The 20,934-nt window shown below is 43.1% G+C and overlaps 2 protein-coding genes across 5 annotated transcripts; both read left to right on the top strand.

Moving 5' to 3' along the window:
- Positions 1-34: 34 nt before the first annotated feature.
- Positions 35-10,962, top strand: map3k7cl (map3k7 C-terminal like). Its single transcript, XM_023805223.2, has 5 exons — positions 35-506; positions 1,170-1,251; positions 2,557-2,615; positions 5,300-5,415; positions 10,046-10,962. Exons 2-5 carry the CDS (start codon positions 1,176-1,178, stop codon positions 10,215-10,217), a joined length of 423 nt encoding a protein of 140 aa, XP_023660991.1. The 5' UTR covers positions 35-506; positions 1,170-1,175; the 3' UTR covers positions 10,218-10,962.
- Positions 10,963-13,859: 2,897 nt separating this feature from the next.
- bach1b (BTB and CNC homology 1, basic leucine zipper transcription factor 1 b) lies at positions 13,860-20,199 on the top strand. Of its 4 annotated transcripts, XM_023805389.2 has the most exons (7): positions 13,860-14,298; positions 14,390-14,447; positions 14,991-15,089; positions 15,475-15,726; positions 16,135-17,211; positions 17,398-17,604; positions 17,921-20,199. In XM_023805389.2, the coding sequence occupies exons 4-7, from the start codon at positions 15,475-15,477 to the stop codon at positions 18,344-18,346; spliced, it is 1,962 nt and encodes a 653-aa protein (XP_023661157.2). In that variant the 5' UTR covers positions 13,860-14,298; positions 14,390-14,447; positions 14,991-15,089; the 3' UTR covers positions 18,347-20,199. The 4 variants fall into 4 exon arrangements, with proteins under 4 accessions (XP_023661157.2, XP_023661155.2, XP_023661154.2 ...); XM_023805387.2 differs by having other exon boundaries at positions 14,390-15,240; XM_023805386.2 differs by having other exon boundaries at positions 14,390-15,321.
- The last annotated feature ends 735 nt before the right edge of the window (positions 20,200-20,934 follow it).

Raw genomic sequence — 20,934 nt, 5'->3', positions numbered from 1 at the left:
GGTAAAGAAAAACAAGCTATTATTTAACCAAGCAATTAGAAGAGACTCATTCTGGTATACTGCATCATTGCACAGCTATTGCATCGCTAACTCAGGATGGCTGTGTCACTCAAAGCTGATTGGAGCCGTGAGCATTTTTCTTGACTAAAGTCATGCCATCTGAGCCATTTAATTGGGACCCAAATGACAGACGAAGTACAGAGAGCAGCATCCCCGCTGTCCAAGCCCCTTGTTGCACTTCACCCGGCGTGGATGTTAACATGTAACAGACGAACCGGCGTGCTGTGAAGAGCAGATTTCAGGCACAGCGCGAAGCCATTTCTGTCCAATTATACTAGTGGCCACAACTATTGGTTAACATTGAAAAGAAAAAAAAAACACTTAGCCTGTACTTGGAAAGCAAGGCGGCAGCTTGCATATATAAAAGTCTTGCCGGCCCCGGTTGAAAATTAAAGAGGATAATCCTCCTTTGAATTTGGACGTCCTCCGTGAAGCCGACCTGAGAGGTAAGTCGGCGGCTTCAGGTAAGCACGTGCTTCACGGCAGCTTCTGCCTGCTGCCTCCCCGTTTCTCATTGCTGACTCGCATCCAGATTTACCCATTTACGATTATTTTGCATGCTGGTACCGTTTCAGTCGTTTGTATCTTACCGACATTTACACGTATTGTGTGGAGATTTCTCTTTCTGGACAACACTGAACAATCCTCTATTTGAAAGTGAAATGTACAGTGAAATGTACTCATTCATTTATTATTTTTAATGTCAGGCAATGAAAATCAGCCTGGTTCTAAATTAAAAAAGAAAAGCACACATTGCCAACTTATCATTTGAGCCTCAGAATGTGTGGCTGAGCTCGTAAAGCGAAGCCTGACCGCAAACAAATAGCTTCGATTTATTTGTTGCCATAATAATAAACGGGTGTTTAGTGGTTTTCATCTACTGAGCCAAAACGTCTTTATTAATTATATATGAGACAATACTAAAGGAACAATAGCTTATCCATATTTTATAACAAATACCACTTATAATAGCTTAATCTTTAATGTCGCCTCGGGCTGATGACCTTGTAAGAAAGAAATAATGTAGCAGTGTGATCTGTTCTGACAAAGTTGTCCCCTAAATTGCATTGTTTTTCTCCCTTACGACTTTCACCTTTCTCCCCCGCAAGGAATAAATGATCACTTCAACAAGACGGGTATCGCCTGACAAACCTGAATATAGAATTGCCTTCAGTCTCGACGAACCCTCAGGTAAATCAGTGTCATTCACTCAATGCATTCTCGCACGCATGGGCGTAAATTATGGGGGGGGGGGGCTGTGTTTTCATTTAGGGAGTTGTACGTATGGAGAGATTCACTCAACAGCCATCTCTCGTCGGCTGCCCTCTAAAACAAAACAGACCACCCCCCCCAATGAAGAGCTGAGGTTTGGGTGTGTGTGGGGGGGGGAGTAGATGTACAAAATTCCTGACCCCAGAACAGTGCCTAGAAAACCCGACACGAGCCACTCTGTGCAGTATAAATTTAACTGTAGTCATTCTTTTAGCAAGACAGGTGTTCCCTCTATTTTGGTATACTTTGGCATCTTAAAAAGCGAACATCTACCTAGCCGCACTGAGGGGCTGTCTGGGTCCAGCGCTGTCAAAGTGTTTTACAGCTATTCAGCCAAATGCTTGGACGGCAGCTGCGGCGGAGATATCTCGGCATCAGGTTTCCCTCCCCCTTTAATACCGCGGGGGCCTGTGCTTCTCTAGTTTGCTTTTTGAGCACTGACCTATATTTAAAAGCATTTAACACTCTGCACTCCTTTCGAGCCCCAGCGCATCATCACATGCGCGATGTTTCTAGCGGGAGGTGAAGGGCGACATTGGCCGAAGCTCTGTTTAGAACCTGTAGTTTACGCTAAAACAACGTAAATTGTGGTTCTGAATGTACAGTGTCTTGTAAATGTAGTGTGATATTTGCCAATATCACTAACCAGCGCTCAATCCTTTTCCCAGCTCATGCTCAATAAGACAGCATGTACTTAAAGGCCTTTGGTCTATACTCAATATAATGACATAAAACTGTATTCTCAAAAATAATACAGCCTTATTCCATGTATATTTATGTTCTGTCTTCCGAGATTTGTGTTGGAAAATGTGTTTGACCTTCCATTTAGCATCTCAGACCCGTCTGTGTGTTACGATACTCAGTGGTATCTAAAATCACATCAAAGTCAGCGTCTGCTGTCATATTGCCATGTTATTTTAAACACTCGCCCTTCAAGCCATTAGCCTGTGGTGCTTTATACCATGTAGTATCTGTGTCGCGCCCACCCCTCAAAGAAATCCGTGCTTTTGGGAGGTGTAAAAAAAGGCATTGGACTGGTACCAGGTCAAAAGGAAACAAATAAATAAACACACCCTTGAACCCCTTAATGAAAAAAAGCCCTTTTAGATTCTTAGTTCATGGACAAAATGTATTGTACCCGCTTACAGTTGCAGTTACAGTTAAGTTACAGTTTGCAAATGAGCAAAAAATAACTGTGATCATTAACTTTTTCTTTCCCCTCAGAGTTGAAAGATGTTGAGGACTTCCTTCAAACCTTTCCTGACCTCGAGCAGCAGTTACAGGTTAATCGTCCCAACCTATTACACATCTCTCACATCTCACCTAACTTGGTGAAATACCTATGATGTTATATATCCTCCAGGACACACCAGTGGCAATATTTGGTTAGTTTGTGTATTTAAAATATGAAATATGCAGTGATGAGAAATAAAACCGTTTTATTGGGAACTAAAATGCAGGTTGAAAAGTCACAACTTGATAAAGTGCAGATAGATGAGGTAATGCACATGTTTGTTAGGGTTAGGAAATTCATATATCAATGAAGTTGTGCCCCCCACCCCCCCAGCATATTAGGGGTCCAAGCCCTAATGACAGAGCTGTGTTCTGCAAATAGTTTTATAGCGTTGCACAACTCAGTGCAATAACATCGTCACTCTGTTCTCATTCACAAGATTCATGGCAAAACAATTCGGGGGAGAGAACGGGCCCGAGCCCGTCGCTGTATCCCTCTGAGAGTCTGATTTATGAGTGCTGGATCCCTGATGCTATTGAGTGGGGCCATTTTTAGAGGGTCATGCCTGCAGTTGGAACCGTGCCCGGGGTTGACAAGAGGATGCCGACTAGTCAGGCATGCAACCAGATTACAGTTGATGTGGCCAGTGGTGGTACGACTGGTGGTAGAGACTGTGGAGGGGGGTCATGACGGTCTCTTTCTGTCATTGTCATTGTCATTGTGCAGCTGTGACTCACCAACATTTCTCACCTTGACATTCAACATACCGGGCTCCCAGTAAAGGGATATTCCCATTGTGACAACGTGGCTATAGTCTTCTTTAACTTTTTCTCCTCCAGTTTTTCTTCTTATAATTCTCCATTTTCACCTCTTCTTGGTGTCCACTTTCTTCCTCTTTTATAATACGCTGTCTCCCACTCTTTTCTTCTCGTCCTTCTCGTTATCGTGTTTTCATCATCCTTCTGTTTCATCGTCTTCTCCTTTTCCTCCTTCTTAATGCTGTGCTAACAATATAGTTGTTGTTGTGGTTGTTGTGGTTGTTCATCCAGCACGAGACTTCCAACAGACGCAGTGGGTCAGGTATCTGCACCACTGCTAAAATGTCTGATGTGTCTTGTGTCTGTGTGTGTGCCCTCCTTTACCACTAGGTGGAAGCAGAACCAGCTTTTTTTCCTCCAAAAGAGGCTCTTGGCCAATCAAATCGCTACAGAATACATTTTATCTTTAGTTCACTGGGTCAGTAACACTGAGTCATGCCAAAGGCATAAAGCACTTGGGCAACTACATTTTTATGTAATTAAAGAGATATAAAATGTGCAGTGTAATTTAGAAAGTGTCATAGGAAAGGCAAAGGGTAGTATTTCTTCATAATGTTGTGTAACATCCATCATTTTACTCTCAATAACATCTTATCCAGTCAGCAGTGAACTGGCACCTATCCCGGGAAGCGTATGGTGCAAAGCAGCATATATTTTGGGCTGGAGATCAACCAAGTGCAGTACAATGTAACAGTGTACAATTAGAGATGGTGACTGAGGACTAGTGAGTCATGGAAGGAGTTGGTTGAGCCTGTACAGACTGTTCTATTTTCTTGAGTAAGATGGTTGTATTTATGTTTTTACATTAATGTCAGTACGGGGAACTAGTAACAATTGATTTTGGAGCATTTTTGACCCTCATCATTCTGACTCGTTCTGTTCTACCTGCTGTGTATTGGGACATGTAATTAAGAGGACAGTTGGGTTAGAGACAGACCAGGCACTTTCCTAAATGCCTTAGAGAAATGTGAGCTATGACTGGCCAGTGGGGGGAAGCTGAGATGTGTCTGGCCTGAGTCACTCCGAAAGCAGAAGTTGCAGCCCTAAAAAACATGGGGAAGTGACTTAGCAGCTATTTTCCAAATGTTGTAATGTGCAGCCTCCTGAGGTCTGGTGATGTATGCCCCAAAAATGTATTCTGTAAAATAAAGAGGCATCTTTTAACCAAGCTGACAAAGAGGCATCCCATAAAGCAGATGCTTCCCAAAACATGCCCAGCACAACGTAATACACAAACATCTAGCAAATTTTTACATGACAGGATAAAATGATATTGCATCATCGTGACAAATAAACAACTTTTCCCAGAATTATTCACACGGCAGAGAAGTCAATATATTTATTCAACTGAACTAAAAGTTTGCATTCCAAATCATTTACACTCTCAGACCATTGATGGTGCATTAATGCTGTTCGTACCTTTGGGATGTTCCTCAGAGTCCATTTCTGTACCTTAAAAGGTACAATTACAAGGGTACAGCCCCAGTGACAAGCAAAGGTACAGTTTTTTACCCTTTTTTCTGAGAATGTATAACAAGCCTGTTCCTCTCAGCCAATATACCACCTGTTTTACCACAAAGAACCTTTACTAAGCCATTCATTAAGGGTTTCCCTTTGTTCTTAAATTTATTTATTGTCCTTTGCTCTTTTTAAAAGGCACATATGTTTTAGAAAATCTCATGAGTCAGAAGTTGCTGATATATTTACACGGTTCCAGTAGCAGGGCTACACGAGGGCGCAGTACCACATGAGTATGACTAAGGAATTCAATGGCTCCTATGTTGCTTTAACGTGTCATGGTCCTCTGTATCTCCGTGCTCCTGTCCATACTGTGTGGCTTCATGTCTCAGCTCCCCGCCATCACCTTGGCGCCCATTGCATCAACGCCGCTATCGTTCTCCCCTCTCGCTACCAGCCACTGCTTCCGTGCCAGGCCCTGAAGGAGTCCGTCCAGGTGTACAAGGACCACTGCAAGATGGCCAAGGAGTTCCACAAGGTCAAGACCGAGATTGCCCTACTAGAGGACCGAAAGTGAGTGAAGGCAGAGACTGATTATGACCCGTGCTGCTGTGTTGATGCAGGATATTAGTGTCTGTGTCTCTGTTGTTTATAATCATAGTAACATTTATGTTGGGCATTTGATTCATTTAGGGGAAACAGTAAAGAAAGGTATGGGTGGCCATTTTTGATGGGAAGTCTATTAACCACACCCGTCGTTATCCATCTGTTTGCCCGGTCAAGTTCAGGTTGAGAAAGTACAAATCCAGACCAAGACTTAGGCCCAATCCCAATTCTATTTTCTACCCCTTTGCCTACCCCTCGCCCCTTCCCCTTGCCCCTTGAAATGAAGTGGAAAGGGGTAGGGTTAAAAAATTTCCCCTAAGAAATGGGACACCACTACTACACTGTTATACGTCATTGTCACTACCTCCTAACGTTAAGTCAGAGGACATGCGCCGATGTTTATCACAAATTCCAAGATGTCGCCGTCAGCATCGTAGCATGTAAAGATTACTCACTCCCAAAGTTTTTTTGCGCCGTATTTGGACTTTAAAAACAGATGTTCTTCGGGTTTCCTCAGCTGTCCCTATACAGAATATAATTTACAAAAATGTTGTCATGTTGCAATAAGTACGAATAGTGTAAGCACCGTTCATTTACATGTACACATATGGCCGTAAGCAAAACAAAACAACGCGTTACCACATGCAGTCAGTTACTGGGTAACGTTATATGACATAAAAATATATTTCCTAATAATGTGCAATCAGTGCTATCCGCAAGCAAACTTTAGCGATTTTTTTTCAAACGTTTCTTTACAGAACATCACCGTAAACACAAACACAAGATTGATGGTAATATACATGTAATGAAAAAATGACATAAAAATCCTTATTAATGGCAAAAATTACTTAACATTTATGGGTCTGCTTGCTCGAGTGGGCAGTCATGTTGTAAATTTCTCTTAGCCCTTCGTTTGAAGTGAGGTCCCGAAAAATCTTCGTTTCGAGGGCTATCTAGCCCTTCCCCTTACCCCTACCCCTCCAATCAAAAGAGAATTGAGACACCCCTAGCCCTACACGTGAACGCGCCAAACGGAGGGGTAGGGGAAAGTGTAGGGGTAAGGGGTAGAATTGGGATTGGGCCTTAGTTTCAACCAAGCACTTGAGTATTCTGTGACTGTGACTCTATTTTTACTTTCTCAACCTGAACTTTCCACCACTGGTGGTAGTACTAGAACTAGTAGTACTGTTAGTAGTAGTAGCAGCAGTAGTAGTACTGATTTTGCACACTTCAGAGGTGTGGGGGGGGGGGGGGGGGTGCTTGGTAGATTTTGCCAGCCTGGGGGGCAAATCGAAGGTGGTTCCCATCAGTACATTTATTACTGATGACCAGTTGCAGAAATGGTAAAGGGAATATTTATTCATTTATTATCTTAATTTTAGAAGCATACTCTGGAAATCATCTCATGACCCCCACTTTGGGAGCCCCTGGTATTAATGATGATAGTATCCATGGCAGTAGTAGGAGTGGTATATTAATCATAATTAATTCCTGTACATCAGAATTATAATCCTTTATTGGAGTGGAGTTTGGCAGCATGTTAGTGGCACTGTACAGGGTGCACTGTACAGGGTGCACTGTACAGGGTGCACTGTACAGGGTGCACTGTACAGGGTGCACTGTACAGTGTGCCATCATCAGTGACTAAAAGGTAATGTTCAGGTGCTGGTGAGCTGCACTGTGTTGTGCTCACTTACAGACATGCTCTGATGTGAGCTTCAGGCGGGTCACGGTGAGCTGGCTCTCACCAGCCACCTTCCATTCGGTACTTGATCCTGCCACAGACTTTACTTCCCTGTTCCTCCCCCCACCCACCACCTCCTCACGCCCACTCCCCCCCCCCACACTCGTGTGGTGTGCCGTGTAAGACTACTGAGAGGCCCTGTTCAGATGGGGGATTTTGCAGGACATGCATTACTACCCCTTTGTAGTTTCTGAATGGATGAAAAGCACTTTTTTATGAGGGACTACTGTGGTCTACAGTACAATTCAGCTGACAGGATGCCTGTGTGTTATTTTTGGTGCTTACATATCTGACAGAAGCCTTGCCAACAGCCCTCTTCCCTTTTGTGCGTACACACACATGCGCACACACACATATACACACACACAGACCTGTATATGTTTGTGGGGACCACTCACTTCTTTGGGAAAAGCCTAATCCCAACATTGACAACCTTAATCCCTACCCAGCCCTGACCTTAACCATAAGTAAACAAACAAAATACAAGACTTTTGGCATGTTTGGCTTTTTGATAGCAGTCACTGGTTTTTATAAAATTGAATTTCCGCTTTTGGGAACTGAAACAATGGTCCCCACAATATCAAAATGACAAGTTTTTATTACATTAAGGGGACTTTTGGTCCCCACAATGTAATGCATACCTGGACCACACACACACTCAAACTCCAGCCACAAATGTAAATACATGGGTTATAATACACTTTCAGAAAAGTACCAATTTGTATCGCTGCTTGTCACTGGGGCTGTACCCTCAAGGGTCTGCCAATTGTACCCTGTAGCTGTAGGTCGATGAGGAACATTTCTGTACCATTGGGGGTACATTAATGTTGTTTGTACCTTGGGGAGTCAATGTAAGGTACAGCCCCAGTGCCAAGCAAAGCTACAAACTGGTACCCTTTTTTCTGAGAGTGTACATGTTGAATATCGTGCAAAGAACTGGGATTTATTTTGTCATTTTTTTCACACCAGAATTTGACTGTGCACTGGACATCAGAGTGGGTGACGGTTACCATGTTAACCTGAGCTGGAGTGGTGGTGGTACTGGTACTGCCCCCCTAACCCCTCTAATGCCCCGCAGATGCAGCATGACACGCTAGCTGGGGCACTTTCTTGCGTCACACTCCGTACTGGATGACAAGGGGGTATCGGGGTATCCTCTCAAGTCATTCCCCTTTGCCTGTCATCTCAGTTTTAACGCCACTACAGATAGATCTTCCTCATCTTCCAATATTAGCATTTTACGTTATTATTAAATTATTACGATAAAAATAATTGCGACAAAACATGCTTGTTGGACACATGTAATAATTTTCTTCCCCCTTGGAGCACTGAAACCACTGATACAAATCAGTTGCCACAGAATAGTTTCTGAGGTCTAAATAGAGAAACAGGTGATTCAAGGTTTGTTTTAAATTTGACTCCCAGGGTCAGGGTCAGGCCTTCATTTGGATGTAAAAAGAGCCCTTTTCTATGGTCAAAGGCTTCACAAGAAATTCAGAGAAATACAGACTTTCAGATGTTCCTGGGTACTGCAGCAGAAACTCATAAAGAAACACAGAAGTACAAACTTTTAGCTGTACATGCTCTCAAGGTAACTGACCGATACTGTTGCCAAGCAATGACGTGTCTGTTTACCAGTTTTCAGATACCTTTTTTGGGCAAGGAAGTATACCTCCCTTAAGTGGACACATAGGGGAAACAAAATATCCCATGGATAGCCCTGCAAACATTCTGGGGCAAAAATTATAGTTTGGATTCACCAATATTATATCCAACCAAAAAGGAGATGCCCTCAAACTGAATATCTGGTCATGTTCATCAGTATAGGTGAATAGTTTGTACTCCTGAGAACGGAGACTCCATTAATTCCCCCTGGCAGTTTATCCAAGGGAGTGTCAGTATATCTTAAAATAAGCAACGTCCATCACGTTCTGTGCCGGACGTGAACATTTTGTTCACTCTTCTGTTTTCCCATATCTTCTATCTAGAGCTTACAGTATGTTCTTCAGCCAGAAATAGGAAAGAAACAAAATTCAGCACCTTGAACAATTGGGAGAGGTAAAGCAATCAACAGGGGCGCATATTAGTTTAATGCCGCATATCAGTAAAATCTGCTGACTCTGATATCCTGTCTATCTTGTTTTCCATTTGTACTTTGGCAAAGGATTTTTTTTTCATGACGTTGGCTCGCTGGCCAGCTTATGTGTGCCTCGTGGCTTGAAGTCAGTTATCTTTTCTCTGGAAGCAGGCCAGGATTGTTGCAACACCTCCCACAGTGTCTCCCCTTGGGGCAACACAAATAACCGGTGTGATGAGAAGGCAGGCAGCTTGACGGACACTGTGCCTCACCAGGTTATGGCTAACAGATCACCGGCAACTAACTAAGCCATCTTGAAATCCGACATGGAGTGTGCTCGGAAAGTGCAGAGTCGGGTAATTCAGGTCTAGAGATTAAAAGTCTAGACCAAGATTTTGTTTCAACTGACCAGTTGAGCATAAAGAGTCACAGTAACAGAGTACTCAACTGTTGGTTGAAACAAAATCCCGGTTTGGACTTATACTATCTGGATCTGAATTACCCAACTCTGAGAAAATGTCCATAATGTCAGGCCCAGTACAGAGTGGTCAGGCACAGAGATGGAAATTTCAGGTGCAGAAAGTAAAAATCCAGACCAAGATTTTCTTTCAACCAACCAGTTGAGTACTGGGACTCTTTATGCTCAACTGGTCGCTTGAAACAAAATCTTGGTCTGAATTTGTACTTTCTGCACCTGAGATTTCCACCTCTGGTCAGACATTCATTTAAGAATGCAACATGGCTGGTCTGTTTTGTTCTTGTGGCATTTCATACAGGAAAGAACTGATTGCAGAACTGATGGAGGATGAGAAAGCCAGTGTGGAGATTGCCCGTTTGGAGGAGGAATTCCGAGTGCTCTCAGAGGAGAACCGCACTCTGGTGAAGGTCCACAGCCAGCGTCTGGAGACCCTCAGGGTGCTTAGCCAGAAGAGGCAGGGCTCTTCATGACCTTTGCCTACCCAGTGGTCCTCCCCAACTTAGGAGGTTCTCCTCTTATTTGAAGGTCTACTGGGATCACATGATCTGAAGTTTCTGTTAAGGGAAATGAGGTCCCTATATTAATTTGGGTCCTGTCCTCAGGCCAAGGTCCATAAGGTCCACTTGCTTGTGAACAAGCAGTTCCGAATCCTGGATTTCTCTCCTAGCTGTCAGCCGCAGACATTCAAAATGATTTTTTGTTTCTGTTCAACAGTTGAGTGTATGTTATGATTATACGCATAGCTCTTCAGTGAGGACAGTTGCTCATAGAGTGTATGTATACATTTTCTGGAAAAGTATAATGTCTGATCTACAGTGTTGTGAAACATGTAAGCATGTCTTGTTTCATTTTACGTATTTTCATGTTCTATTAAGGGTTAAATGAAGGGTCGACACATATTACTGGTTTGTATCTATCTTAAAGCAGACATTTATGAATTGGTAAATAAAATACATTAAATGTTACAAATTGTTTCCCTTTACATGTGTTGTTTTTAAGCTACATACATGGTACCTGAAGAAAAGGAACTCGACGTTTCCCGATGTGTGCAGTTTTGTGTCATTGTGAAAGAACCCCATCAAGCTTATGTTTCTTTACTTAACCGCCCGGCAAATTTCACCGGCACAATTGCGGAAAAACTTTGGGAATTATTATCAAAAATACACGGGCTGTTCCCCATGTAGCAAAACCACAATAAAATTAGACCATTACAAATATCAGCATTATGTGCCACTATTCAATACCTATGACATGGCCTATATATCATTTGTGTGTGTGGGTCATGTATGTATTACATTGTGGGGAGATTTGGTCCCCACAATGTGATAAAAACCTGGTGTTTTGACCTTATGGGGTCATTTTTTCAGTCTCCACAAAGGGAAGCTCAATTTTAGAAAAGTCTGTGAACGCTATCAAAAAACTGAAAATGCCAAAAGTCTTGTATTTTGTTTGGTTATTTATGGTTCCTTTGTCCTATGTTACCTTTCTGTTCCTATTTCTTATGTTAAACGGGTCAGTGTCGACGACCCGTGTCTTAAATCAGCCATAAAATACCCTCAGAACAATAATTCATCATCCAATTTGTTTCTTACCTCTTGGTTACCTTGTTAGGCTTCCTTATCCATGAAAAGATTAGTTGTAATATTTTTGGTGTGGCTTTCTGGACCTTTCTTTGGACAGCATTCCTCTCGTTTTCAACAAAAAAAATAATGGTAAAATAAACCTCAAGAGAGTTATATAAATAAACTGAATTGGTCTTATCTTGCCTTACATGTATGGGCATGCCTTGCCTTAATTTTGTTTTAATTTATTTTGTTTAAATAGAGGTTCCTGACAAAGTCAAAAAGCCTTGATGCAGTACGCAAATTTATGTGGTGCTTTTATGCATTTTAAACTTAAAAACCGTTCAGTGCTGACCCCAACACCAGAGCGGATATAGTCTTGACCAGAGCATTTATAATTTAGTGAATTTTTTTTACTATTATTTTGTTTAAATAGAGGTTCCTGACAAAGTCAAAATGCCTTGATGCAGTAACACGATAGCAAGGTTAAGGTTAGGGCTGGGTAGGGGTTAAGGTCATCGTAGATTAGGGTTATGCCCATAGAAACGAATGGAGGGTATGCCCCGAAGATACAGATAGTAAATCTGCTCCGGCACTTCCTGTGTAGCTATAGCTCTTTAAGTAGAAATAAAACAAGCACAGACATTTCTGGTTTACCTTTGTGAAATAAAAACGTACAGATGGCCATGCTTCTCTATCGAAACCTCATAATACACACTCAATATGTACGGCATTTGCCTAAATTAACACCAATAACTGTCAAAATAGCTGGTATGAGGTAAGGTTCCCACAGAGCAAGATCAGATCCGGATCAGGACCAAATGTTGTTCAGATATCGCCACAGATCTGTAAACCCGGATCTAGCCCACTGTCTTTTTTCACAATAACCAATACTGGTCTGAATCCGCTTTCTGGATCTGAAACAGATAAGGACCCTATATGGGACAGATTTACATTGAATATTACCGAATCTGGCCCATATTTGCACCAGAGTCAAAAGTTAAATTCAGATCTGGTCCGAATGTGGCTCAGACTCATTTTTCCAGACTGACTGCCGACCAGTTCTGCTACAGGATCCTAACTTAACATAAAATAATAAATAAATAAATGCTTTTATTTGCCAAAGTACATCAGAATGCGTCTCTTCATCTACTTTTTGCATAGGGGTCACAGCACCTGGTCAGCCAATCCACGGCGTCCCTGGAGCTGGGGGTAAAGGCCTTGCTCAAGGGCCCATGGACATGTGACTGTTCTGCCGAGAATCGAACCAGCAATCTTCTGATCATGTGCACAGGGATCTAGCTGAGACACTCACCACCCACATATATTAAGCTAGGATCCTCCAGCAGGACTGGTCAGCAGTCAGTCTGGAGAACATGAGTCTGAGCCACATTCGGACCAGTTCTGAACTTAGCTTTTGATTCTGGTGCAGATACAGGCCAGATTTGGTAACATTCAATGTAAATCTGGTCCAGATATGACCCTTATCTGTTTCAAATTTGGAAAGTGGATTCGGATCAGTATTGGTCCACTGTTCAAAAAGACACCAGGCCAGATCAGATTTACGGATCTGCGGCAATTTCTAAACAACATTTGGCCTGAATCAAGTTCAGATTCATCTTGATATGTGGGGCAATCGCTCCTCAGATTCTTTCTGCATCAGTTGCACATCCGGTAAGTGATTGATCATACATATATCCAGAGACGATTCTGGGAACTCTGGGGGCCCCAGGCAAGAAAACTCCTCCCCCCCCCCCCCCCCCCCCGGCATGGTAACTCGTATTACCTCTACTTTACTGTAAACTGTAAATACATACAAACTGTTAATAATATCAACAAAGAGAATTTAATAAACTCAAGACCTACATTTTCATTTTTGTGAAAAACAGAATATACAAATAAAGCAAATTTGTCGTTGCAATGTACTATGTAATTGGTGGCCCTCGGAGGCCCCCTACTAGATCGGGGCCCCAGGTCATTGCCTGCCTTGCTTATCCTGTTGCTATGCCTATATGTATATGGTTAGGCAAAAGCGTGCTGGATCTTCAGAGCATACAGTATACAGACCATCTGTATTCATTTAGACCTCTGGGTAGATTCTGGTGCAGACTCTCCTGCCCAGATTTAAGGAGAAGCAGGTAGATCTGGCCCACAATCAGTTACTATGTGGGTTGGTCCACCGTGGCTTATTAAGAACTAGTCATTTGCGTTAAATGTGTGTGGGAAAGATTCCACTTCCTTATGGTAAAATTGAAATTAGGCACTACTTTCAAACCGGAAGGCTTTTTAAAAAAAAAGAATCAATCAAAAATTTATAATAATAATAATAATAATAATAATAATAATAATAATCTTAAACCGTAATTATTATTGATTATTATATAAAAATCGAATAACAATGGAGTGCCTCAAATTTTGTAGGCCGACTATGTCAGCAATACACTAGGCCTACAATAAAGTTAAAAATTGTAATTGCATTTTTAGTCATGCTGGCACTTTAAATCTGGTGAATTTGCGATACTGAGTAGATAAGCAAACAGGAACGACACTTTCTGTTTTAAACGTTCTTGAAATTGTTCACCAGAGACAAGGCCCATGGACAGATACGGAGTGCTTCCTTCGGGTGACATAATGACATTTAATGACAGGCTGAAAACGAAGAACGAATGACGGAATAGAAAGCTTGCAAGAGAAGGCGCACAGAAGAGCGCAACAAACTGATTACAGATAAAGGCAATTTCATTGAAAGGGGCGGAAGTTAAGCTCCAGTACACTAGCTGACTTCGAACACGACCAAGGATAGCGTTTCGGTGCGCGGAAAGGGGAACATTTTGGTTAATGTCACATGATTCCAGTTAGGGGAAAAAACGCCAGTCAATCGGACCTTTATTTGAACTGGACTGTACACATACAATATTGTTTACACTTTAGGGGACGGGTCGAGAATTATTAAAGATCGGGGCTTACGTTCTCTGAAATTATATGACAGGTTTGTACATTTTTTTTACAATACTGGCTTGTATAGAAACTATTTAGATTTGTATTAAACCTTATCTGATACAATAAACATTGTTTTTCAGGGACTTTTTTTTATCCATCTGCCAATGAGAGGGGGACGTTCACTTTAAATCTTCACAGGTAGTGTAAGTCTGGGTGAAAGAAATGTCGCAATAAATAAAAAATGTAATATGAATTTGCTTAAAGCGTTTGGTTAAATTGTCTTAGAATGAACAGCCGACGTTTCTTTAATTTATCGAAAATGTCATAAACTGGAATTTGTACTAATTTTACTTTTATAGTTCTCAGCATGGCAAGAGAAAGTACCACGTTAAAGCTAAAAGACATGCTATGTGTGCTGTTGCTTCTGTGCCGATTGTAATGTTTTTTACACGGAAACAGCATACGCGGACGACACTAACCACTTATAAACCAGTAAACTAAAACAGAGTTGAATTGTACTGTTTTAAGCATTTCGACTTACTCGCAGTGTCATAAAAGGAGAAAAATATGTTGATGTATAGCATATATACATGCATGTGTATAAAATAAGCGTATATAATGCTCCTAACAGGCATAAATGATTTTAAGCATTTATTGCACACAGGAGCATGATTTATTCTTATCTGTAAGCGCAGCTGCATAGACTGGCTTTTGGAAAAGTGCTTGCTCATCCTTTATCAGCAGAAGCGCGTGAATCAGCGGCTCGAGCTGTTGCACCGCAGCGCGCAGCCCGCGTGACGAGACAGAGCGGCGGTCATCCGCTGCCCAGATACACGCAAGGTGTAGGGAGACGTCCTCTTTTTTGGATATGGCTTATTCACCCAGTTGTTTATTTTAAAATTATACTGGGCCGTGTTGGTGACTACTGTTTATTGAAGAATTCATACGAGTCTGGCTTTACTTGTCTAATTGTTTTGGAGCCGTTTTGGAGGTATTTTATCAAATGCAAATTCCACTCTCGCCCGGGTCTACTTAAACATTTAGCGTCTTTAGCATAGTCTGTCTTACTCCGGTAAGTCACTTATTTCAGCATAAGTGAGCAGCCTAGCATGTTGTGTACATGTAGTCTTGTTAATTCAGCGCAAGAATCACGTGAAATTCACGGTTATCCTTAATGAATTTGACGTTTATGTGAATTGTGTTTTTCCTGTCTTGTACACAATAGATGTCCCAGATAATGTCTTTCGAGAGCCGCAAGACCTCCACGTTCACTTTCCAGTCTTCAGTGCACAGCACGCGGGTACTCCAGTACTTGGATGAGCAGCGGCAGAAGGACGTATTGTGTGACATCACTGTAGTGGTGGAAGAAAGGAGTTTCCGTGCCCACCGCGCCGTACTGGCAGCATGCAGTAACTTCTTCCAGACCAGGATTGCCAGCCATGCGGGGCAAGGGCTGGTCATCACACTACCCAGTGAGGTAGGTTATGATGATGTTTGGGCTAGTTTAACTCAAAACTGAGTTACTTTAAAGTTTTACCTCTTTTGTGAGGGGGGAAACAGATATGTTTTCCTGGGCCTGGGACTGGAGGGGGGTCCCATCATCAAAATCTACCTAGGGAAAACATTTTGATGTAAGTGACTATACATGTTCTGTCCTTGTTTGTGTGGGTTTCCACTGGCTTCCTCTTCAGTTTCCTCTCTTAGTGAAAACAATTTTCTTACTTGAACTGGATTTGACCATTGTGTTTGTGTGTAAGTGTGTGTCCTGCCATGAACCAACATCCCATCCAGGGTGTCACCTGTCTTGTGTCTGGTGCTACCCAGGATAGGGTCTGGGTGGACTGGAAGATGGATAGATAGATATATATTTTCTCTCTTTATGTAGGTCACAGTGGAAGGATTTGACCCATTACTGCAGTTTGCATACACAGCAAAACTCCTCTTCACCAAGGAGAACATCTTGGAGATTCGACGATGTGCAGCGATCTTAGGTTTCCGCAACCTGGACAAAGCCTGCTTCGAGTTCCTGCTTCCCAAATTTTTTGATGACACAAAAAATGAACAGTCAGTCTATCGGAAATCGTGGTGGAAGAAAAGATGCTGCAAGCAGAAACCTCAGGGAGCCAAATCCAGTAGCGTTGTGGACGACAATGACAATGTTGAGGATGTAGACATCGAGTCTACCGATGGTCCTCTGAAAGAGCCAGACAACAAACCGTGTTGGTATGCCAGACCATCCATAAACGCATGTGGCCACTGCAGCCCTATCAATCAGGAGAGGACACAGAAGGGGGACTTCCCCACAAGAGAGAAACCCTGTCTGGGAACCTGCCCAGGGCTGGCCATTGAGAGCAACAGTGGACAAAGCATCAGTGAAGACCTGGTCCAGTGCCAGCTGAGCCAAAGCAAGTCAAACTCAGACCACATGACACGTGAGAAGGAGGTTGCCATGGCACCCAGCTGCCTCCAAGCACTTTCAGAGAACACTACTGCTACCAGCTTCAAGGAGATGCAACATTTGGGCTCTAGGCATGATGTGAGGTCAAGAGGAATGAAATTTAAATGTTGTGTACTGGATAGTTTGGATACACCCTTCCATAAACTCTCCCGTAATGTTGAATCGATACATCAAGGGTCTGTTGATGGATTGAATTATGTAAACTCCCAGAGTCTGACTCAGAAGAACAGGGAGAGAGATCAGAGGAGCAGCATTGAGAGGGAGGTAGCTGAACACTTAACTGCCTGGTCCAACTCGTGTGAGGCAAGCTGCTCCATAGACCCCAAAAAGGAGGACTGCCCATTTCTCCAGGAGCTGAGAGATGGGAGCGCATGGCTCCCTGAGTGTGAAAGGGCTACCATTCCTGAGAAAAGCCCTTGCATCTCCGCCATCCATTCGGGGGAGGACTCGGACGCTGACACAGAGGGAGACAGCGAGTGCTGTATCAACGAGAGGGCTCGCAAGGTGGGCGAAGCTTTCCCTGATAAAAAAGAAACAGAAATAACATTCTTGAGTCATTGAGCCAGTCTATATCGGTCAGGCCACTGTGGTAGAGATGGGCTTTTGTATATATTAGTGTACAATACATTTGTGCTTTTGTTCGCCTCCTGTTCCCCTCATCTCCGTTCTTGTTCCCTCTGCGTGGCACAGGTGCAGCTGCCTTATTCAGTGGAGGAGATCTCCTCCTTGAGTCGCAATGAATTCCAGCAGCTGCTGAAGGTGCGGCAGTTGACCCAGGAACAGATGGACCTTGTGCACGACTCGCGGCGACGCAGCAAGAACCGCATGGCTGCTCAGCGCTGCCGTAAGCGCAAGCTGGACTGCATCCATAACCTGGAGTGCGAGATCGACAGACTGGTGCGAGCAAGACCCCTCTGTTGTTCGTTTGTGTTTTTTATTGCTTACTAGTCGTCTACAGAGGTGGAAAATCCAGACCATTATTTCGTTTCAACCAACCAATTGAGTACCCTGTCACTGTGACTCTTTATACTCAACTGGATGGCTGAAACAAAACTTTGGTCTGGATTTGTATTATCTTGACCTGAACTTTCCACCTCTGGTTATCTAATGCATGATCTATTTGGTCTCACTATAAACGAAACCTGTACTGTAGTCCTCTCTTCTGTAGCAATAGTTATCTATTTCGGTTTCCATGTTTGTCGTTGTCCTGCAGAGGTCTGAGAAGGAAAAACTCCTCCAGGAGCAGAATCATCTTAACCAGCTGAGGCTCAGGACCCGGCACAGTCTGTCAGACCTGTGCCAGCGGGTGTGCAGGGAAGCCAGGCTGCAGCCGGACCAGCTGGAGGTGCTGGCCAAATACTCGTCACCAGATTGCCCCCTGTCGATGGTCATGGCAAACATGCCCCCCGTAGGACCCCCTAGACTGGACCGAGACCATGTCCAGGAGTCCCTGAAAACGCATCTCGTGGACCCCCCTGTGGACACCCCATCGATGAGGCCCCCAGAGTGCCCTGGAAGCCACCTGCCCGCAATGCCCAGCTTAGCAAAAGCTCACAACTGGTCACTGGATGGCACATCCACAGGACACTGCCACCCTTATGTCTTGGACACGAGGAGCAAGTCTCCCACTGATTCATGAAGAAACTTTTTTCAAAAAAAAAACTTTTTTCTTTTTTTTTTCTTGAAGAACATGCGAGCAGTCACTATGCCACACAACTGCCAGCACTCACCTTTCAAAGAATATGAATGCAAAGTACACAAAAGTGTCCCGTGCACTGGACCGGACGGCAGAATCACGGGACGTGGGGACAGGAAATAGGAACGGGAGGCTTCTGTTTGAGTAGAGGAGGGGAAACGTGTTCAACAAAAAAAAAAAGGGGGGGCAACTTAAACGATTGTTTCTGCATCAGCACAAGTGAAAACAGAAGTTAAAATGGGCATTGGATTGTGGGTAGAACTCAACAGGGATGGGGGTTCTGGGCTGAACCAAATCCTGTGTGACTGGTAATAAGGCACAGTAGAAGTGAATGAATGTGCTCATCCCCTGCACAGGACATCCATGCCTGACCGTCTTACATTTACTAGGAAGAATGCATTCACAAGCTCCATATAGGATATTGTACTATGTCCTTTTTTGGAAGGAAGTAGTAACTGTATCCTTTTATTGTATGTTATTGGAAGTCTTGCTTTGTCGTGTACAGTATTAACATGCATTCCATGCTCTTCCAATACCATTCAGAACCTCATCAGGAGCAATTTCCTGTAGGCGGAACTTATTTCATGGGTAGATATTAGCAGGCAGAGCCTTGATAACCTGTCAGGAGATGTGATTGTCCTCTGGATTGAGAATATGGTAAGGGTAAATCATATCATTTTAACTGTCAAACCCAGACTATGTAAGCAGGAGGCGATGATCGGCAAACTTGGTTAGAGCGTGCCTGTGTATCAGAACTGCCTAACTTCCAGGCGTGCCCTGGTCTTCGATTACAGGGGGACGTTTTTTAAATGTACAACCTCTACAGCCTCAGGTCCAACACACCAACACATACCTCAGCAGGGCAGAGACTGCATTTCCAGGTAACAAGGATGAATGTAATTTCTGCACTCAGCAGAGCTGCAGAAGCTGCAATAACAGTTACAAACAAGCCCTTTTCTTGGTGGCACAGCATAACTATCTTTCTTTATCGAACTGAATGATGGTACGTTTTTTGACTTGAGGGCTCACAATCCAACATCATGTAAGTTTCAGTCATCAGCGATCATGTCGCCGTACGTTCTGTTGAGTGTCCACTGTGTGCAGGGGCACCGTAAAGGGGGGAATGTTTGGATGATTCCAAGGGCGCCAGAGTGACAGGAGCCCTAAAACGTTTGTGACATAATTGTTTTGTTCTGGGATAGGGGCCCAATAAGATATGCTTTCCTTGGGTCCAAAACATCTAAAGGGTGCCTCTGTCTGTGTTTCCTGCCTAGGGACCAGGCCATGGGGACAGACGCTCCATCATTCCTCAGTAACTCAATCACCTATCATTGTTTCTATTTGCTGAAACAATTATTGAGAAGCTGTTTACTTCTGGGCTCTGTAAATGTCTGAAGCGTAGAAGATACAGGTTCAGAGATGGTCTGTCTTGACTGCACCCACAAGACGATTGTATCTAAAGAAAGTCTTCACAATTATCCTGTTGCTATTTTGATTCTGCTTCCTAGTTTGGGTGCTAGAGGTGGGGGGTGAGTACAGAGTAATGCTGAGTCGCACCCACCAAAATATTTAATTGTGTCAGACGGAAGCAACAAAAATCACAGTTAAGACAGCTTATAAAAGATTATTTTAAAAAGTCATGAAGTAATTAATCCTAGGAATCCAGAGTATTCCAGAAGGGTTTGACGTTTGAAGTTTGTTGACTTCCAGCTCCCAAAAAAGGTGACTATAACATTGCGACTGGCCTACTAAGTCTGTTATGGTAATGTCTCAGCTGGAGGGAATAGTGGGGGGGGGGGGGGGGGGGGGGGGGGGGGGGGTATACAGCACACGGGTATACAGTTAGACAGCAGACTTTGTAATAGCACAGGTGTCTCTAGGCAACGTGTCCCCTTTATGCAGGTCACTTGACCAGGACATAGACCAGACAAACCATGTAACCCTTCAGCGTCACACTTCAACTAAAATCCACAACCTCTGAATTTGCTTGCTGTTTTTTTAAGCTTGCTTCCATGACCTCTCTGTATTGGATCTATTTAATGTAAATTCCTTTTTACTGGATGTTCTTTTTTTCCTATTTCAGTTATGTTTTCTCAACACAATTAAAAGAAAATCTCTTGCTATTCAAAAAAAGTTCATAATGAGGTTTAGTTTTGATCTTGCAGGATTCTTCACAATGTCAGTGTAATGGATGGAAGCTTTGATTATGCTTTGAATTCTTTTTGAAAATATTCGTTCTGTTCAGACACATTTCATTGCAGCCGCTGCTCTCACTTGGTAAAACTGAGCTAATGTGCTCACAGAAGCACTGCACCAACCAAGTTACAGCATTAATACATCCAACAGCTCTGTATCCCCCCCCCAGATCTTAATAATCATTATTTTAATTTTTCCTACTAGCTGCACTTCTCATGGGGGCTGTTATTTACATTGATTTTGTCTACATGAAAATCAGTTAGAGCGCGCTTGTGTACCAGAACCGCCGAACACAATCCTGTATACTCAATAAAATCTTCTTTTTTTTTGTATTT

This window comes from Paramormyrops kingsleyae, chromosome 18 (genome assembly GCF_048594095.1).
Source record: "Paramormyrops kingsleyae isolate MSU_618 chromosome 18, PKINGS_0.4, whole genome shotgun sequence".
In the NCBI taxonomy this organism is placed as follows: Eukaryota; Metazoa; Chordata; class Actinopteri; order Osteoglossiformes; family Mormyridae; genus Paramormyrops; species Paramormyrops kingsleyae.
The sequence above is the reverse complement of the archived record's forward strand: the minus strand, read 5'-3'. Positions and strand labels throughout refer to the sequence as shown.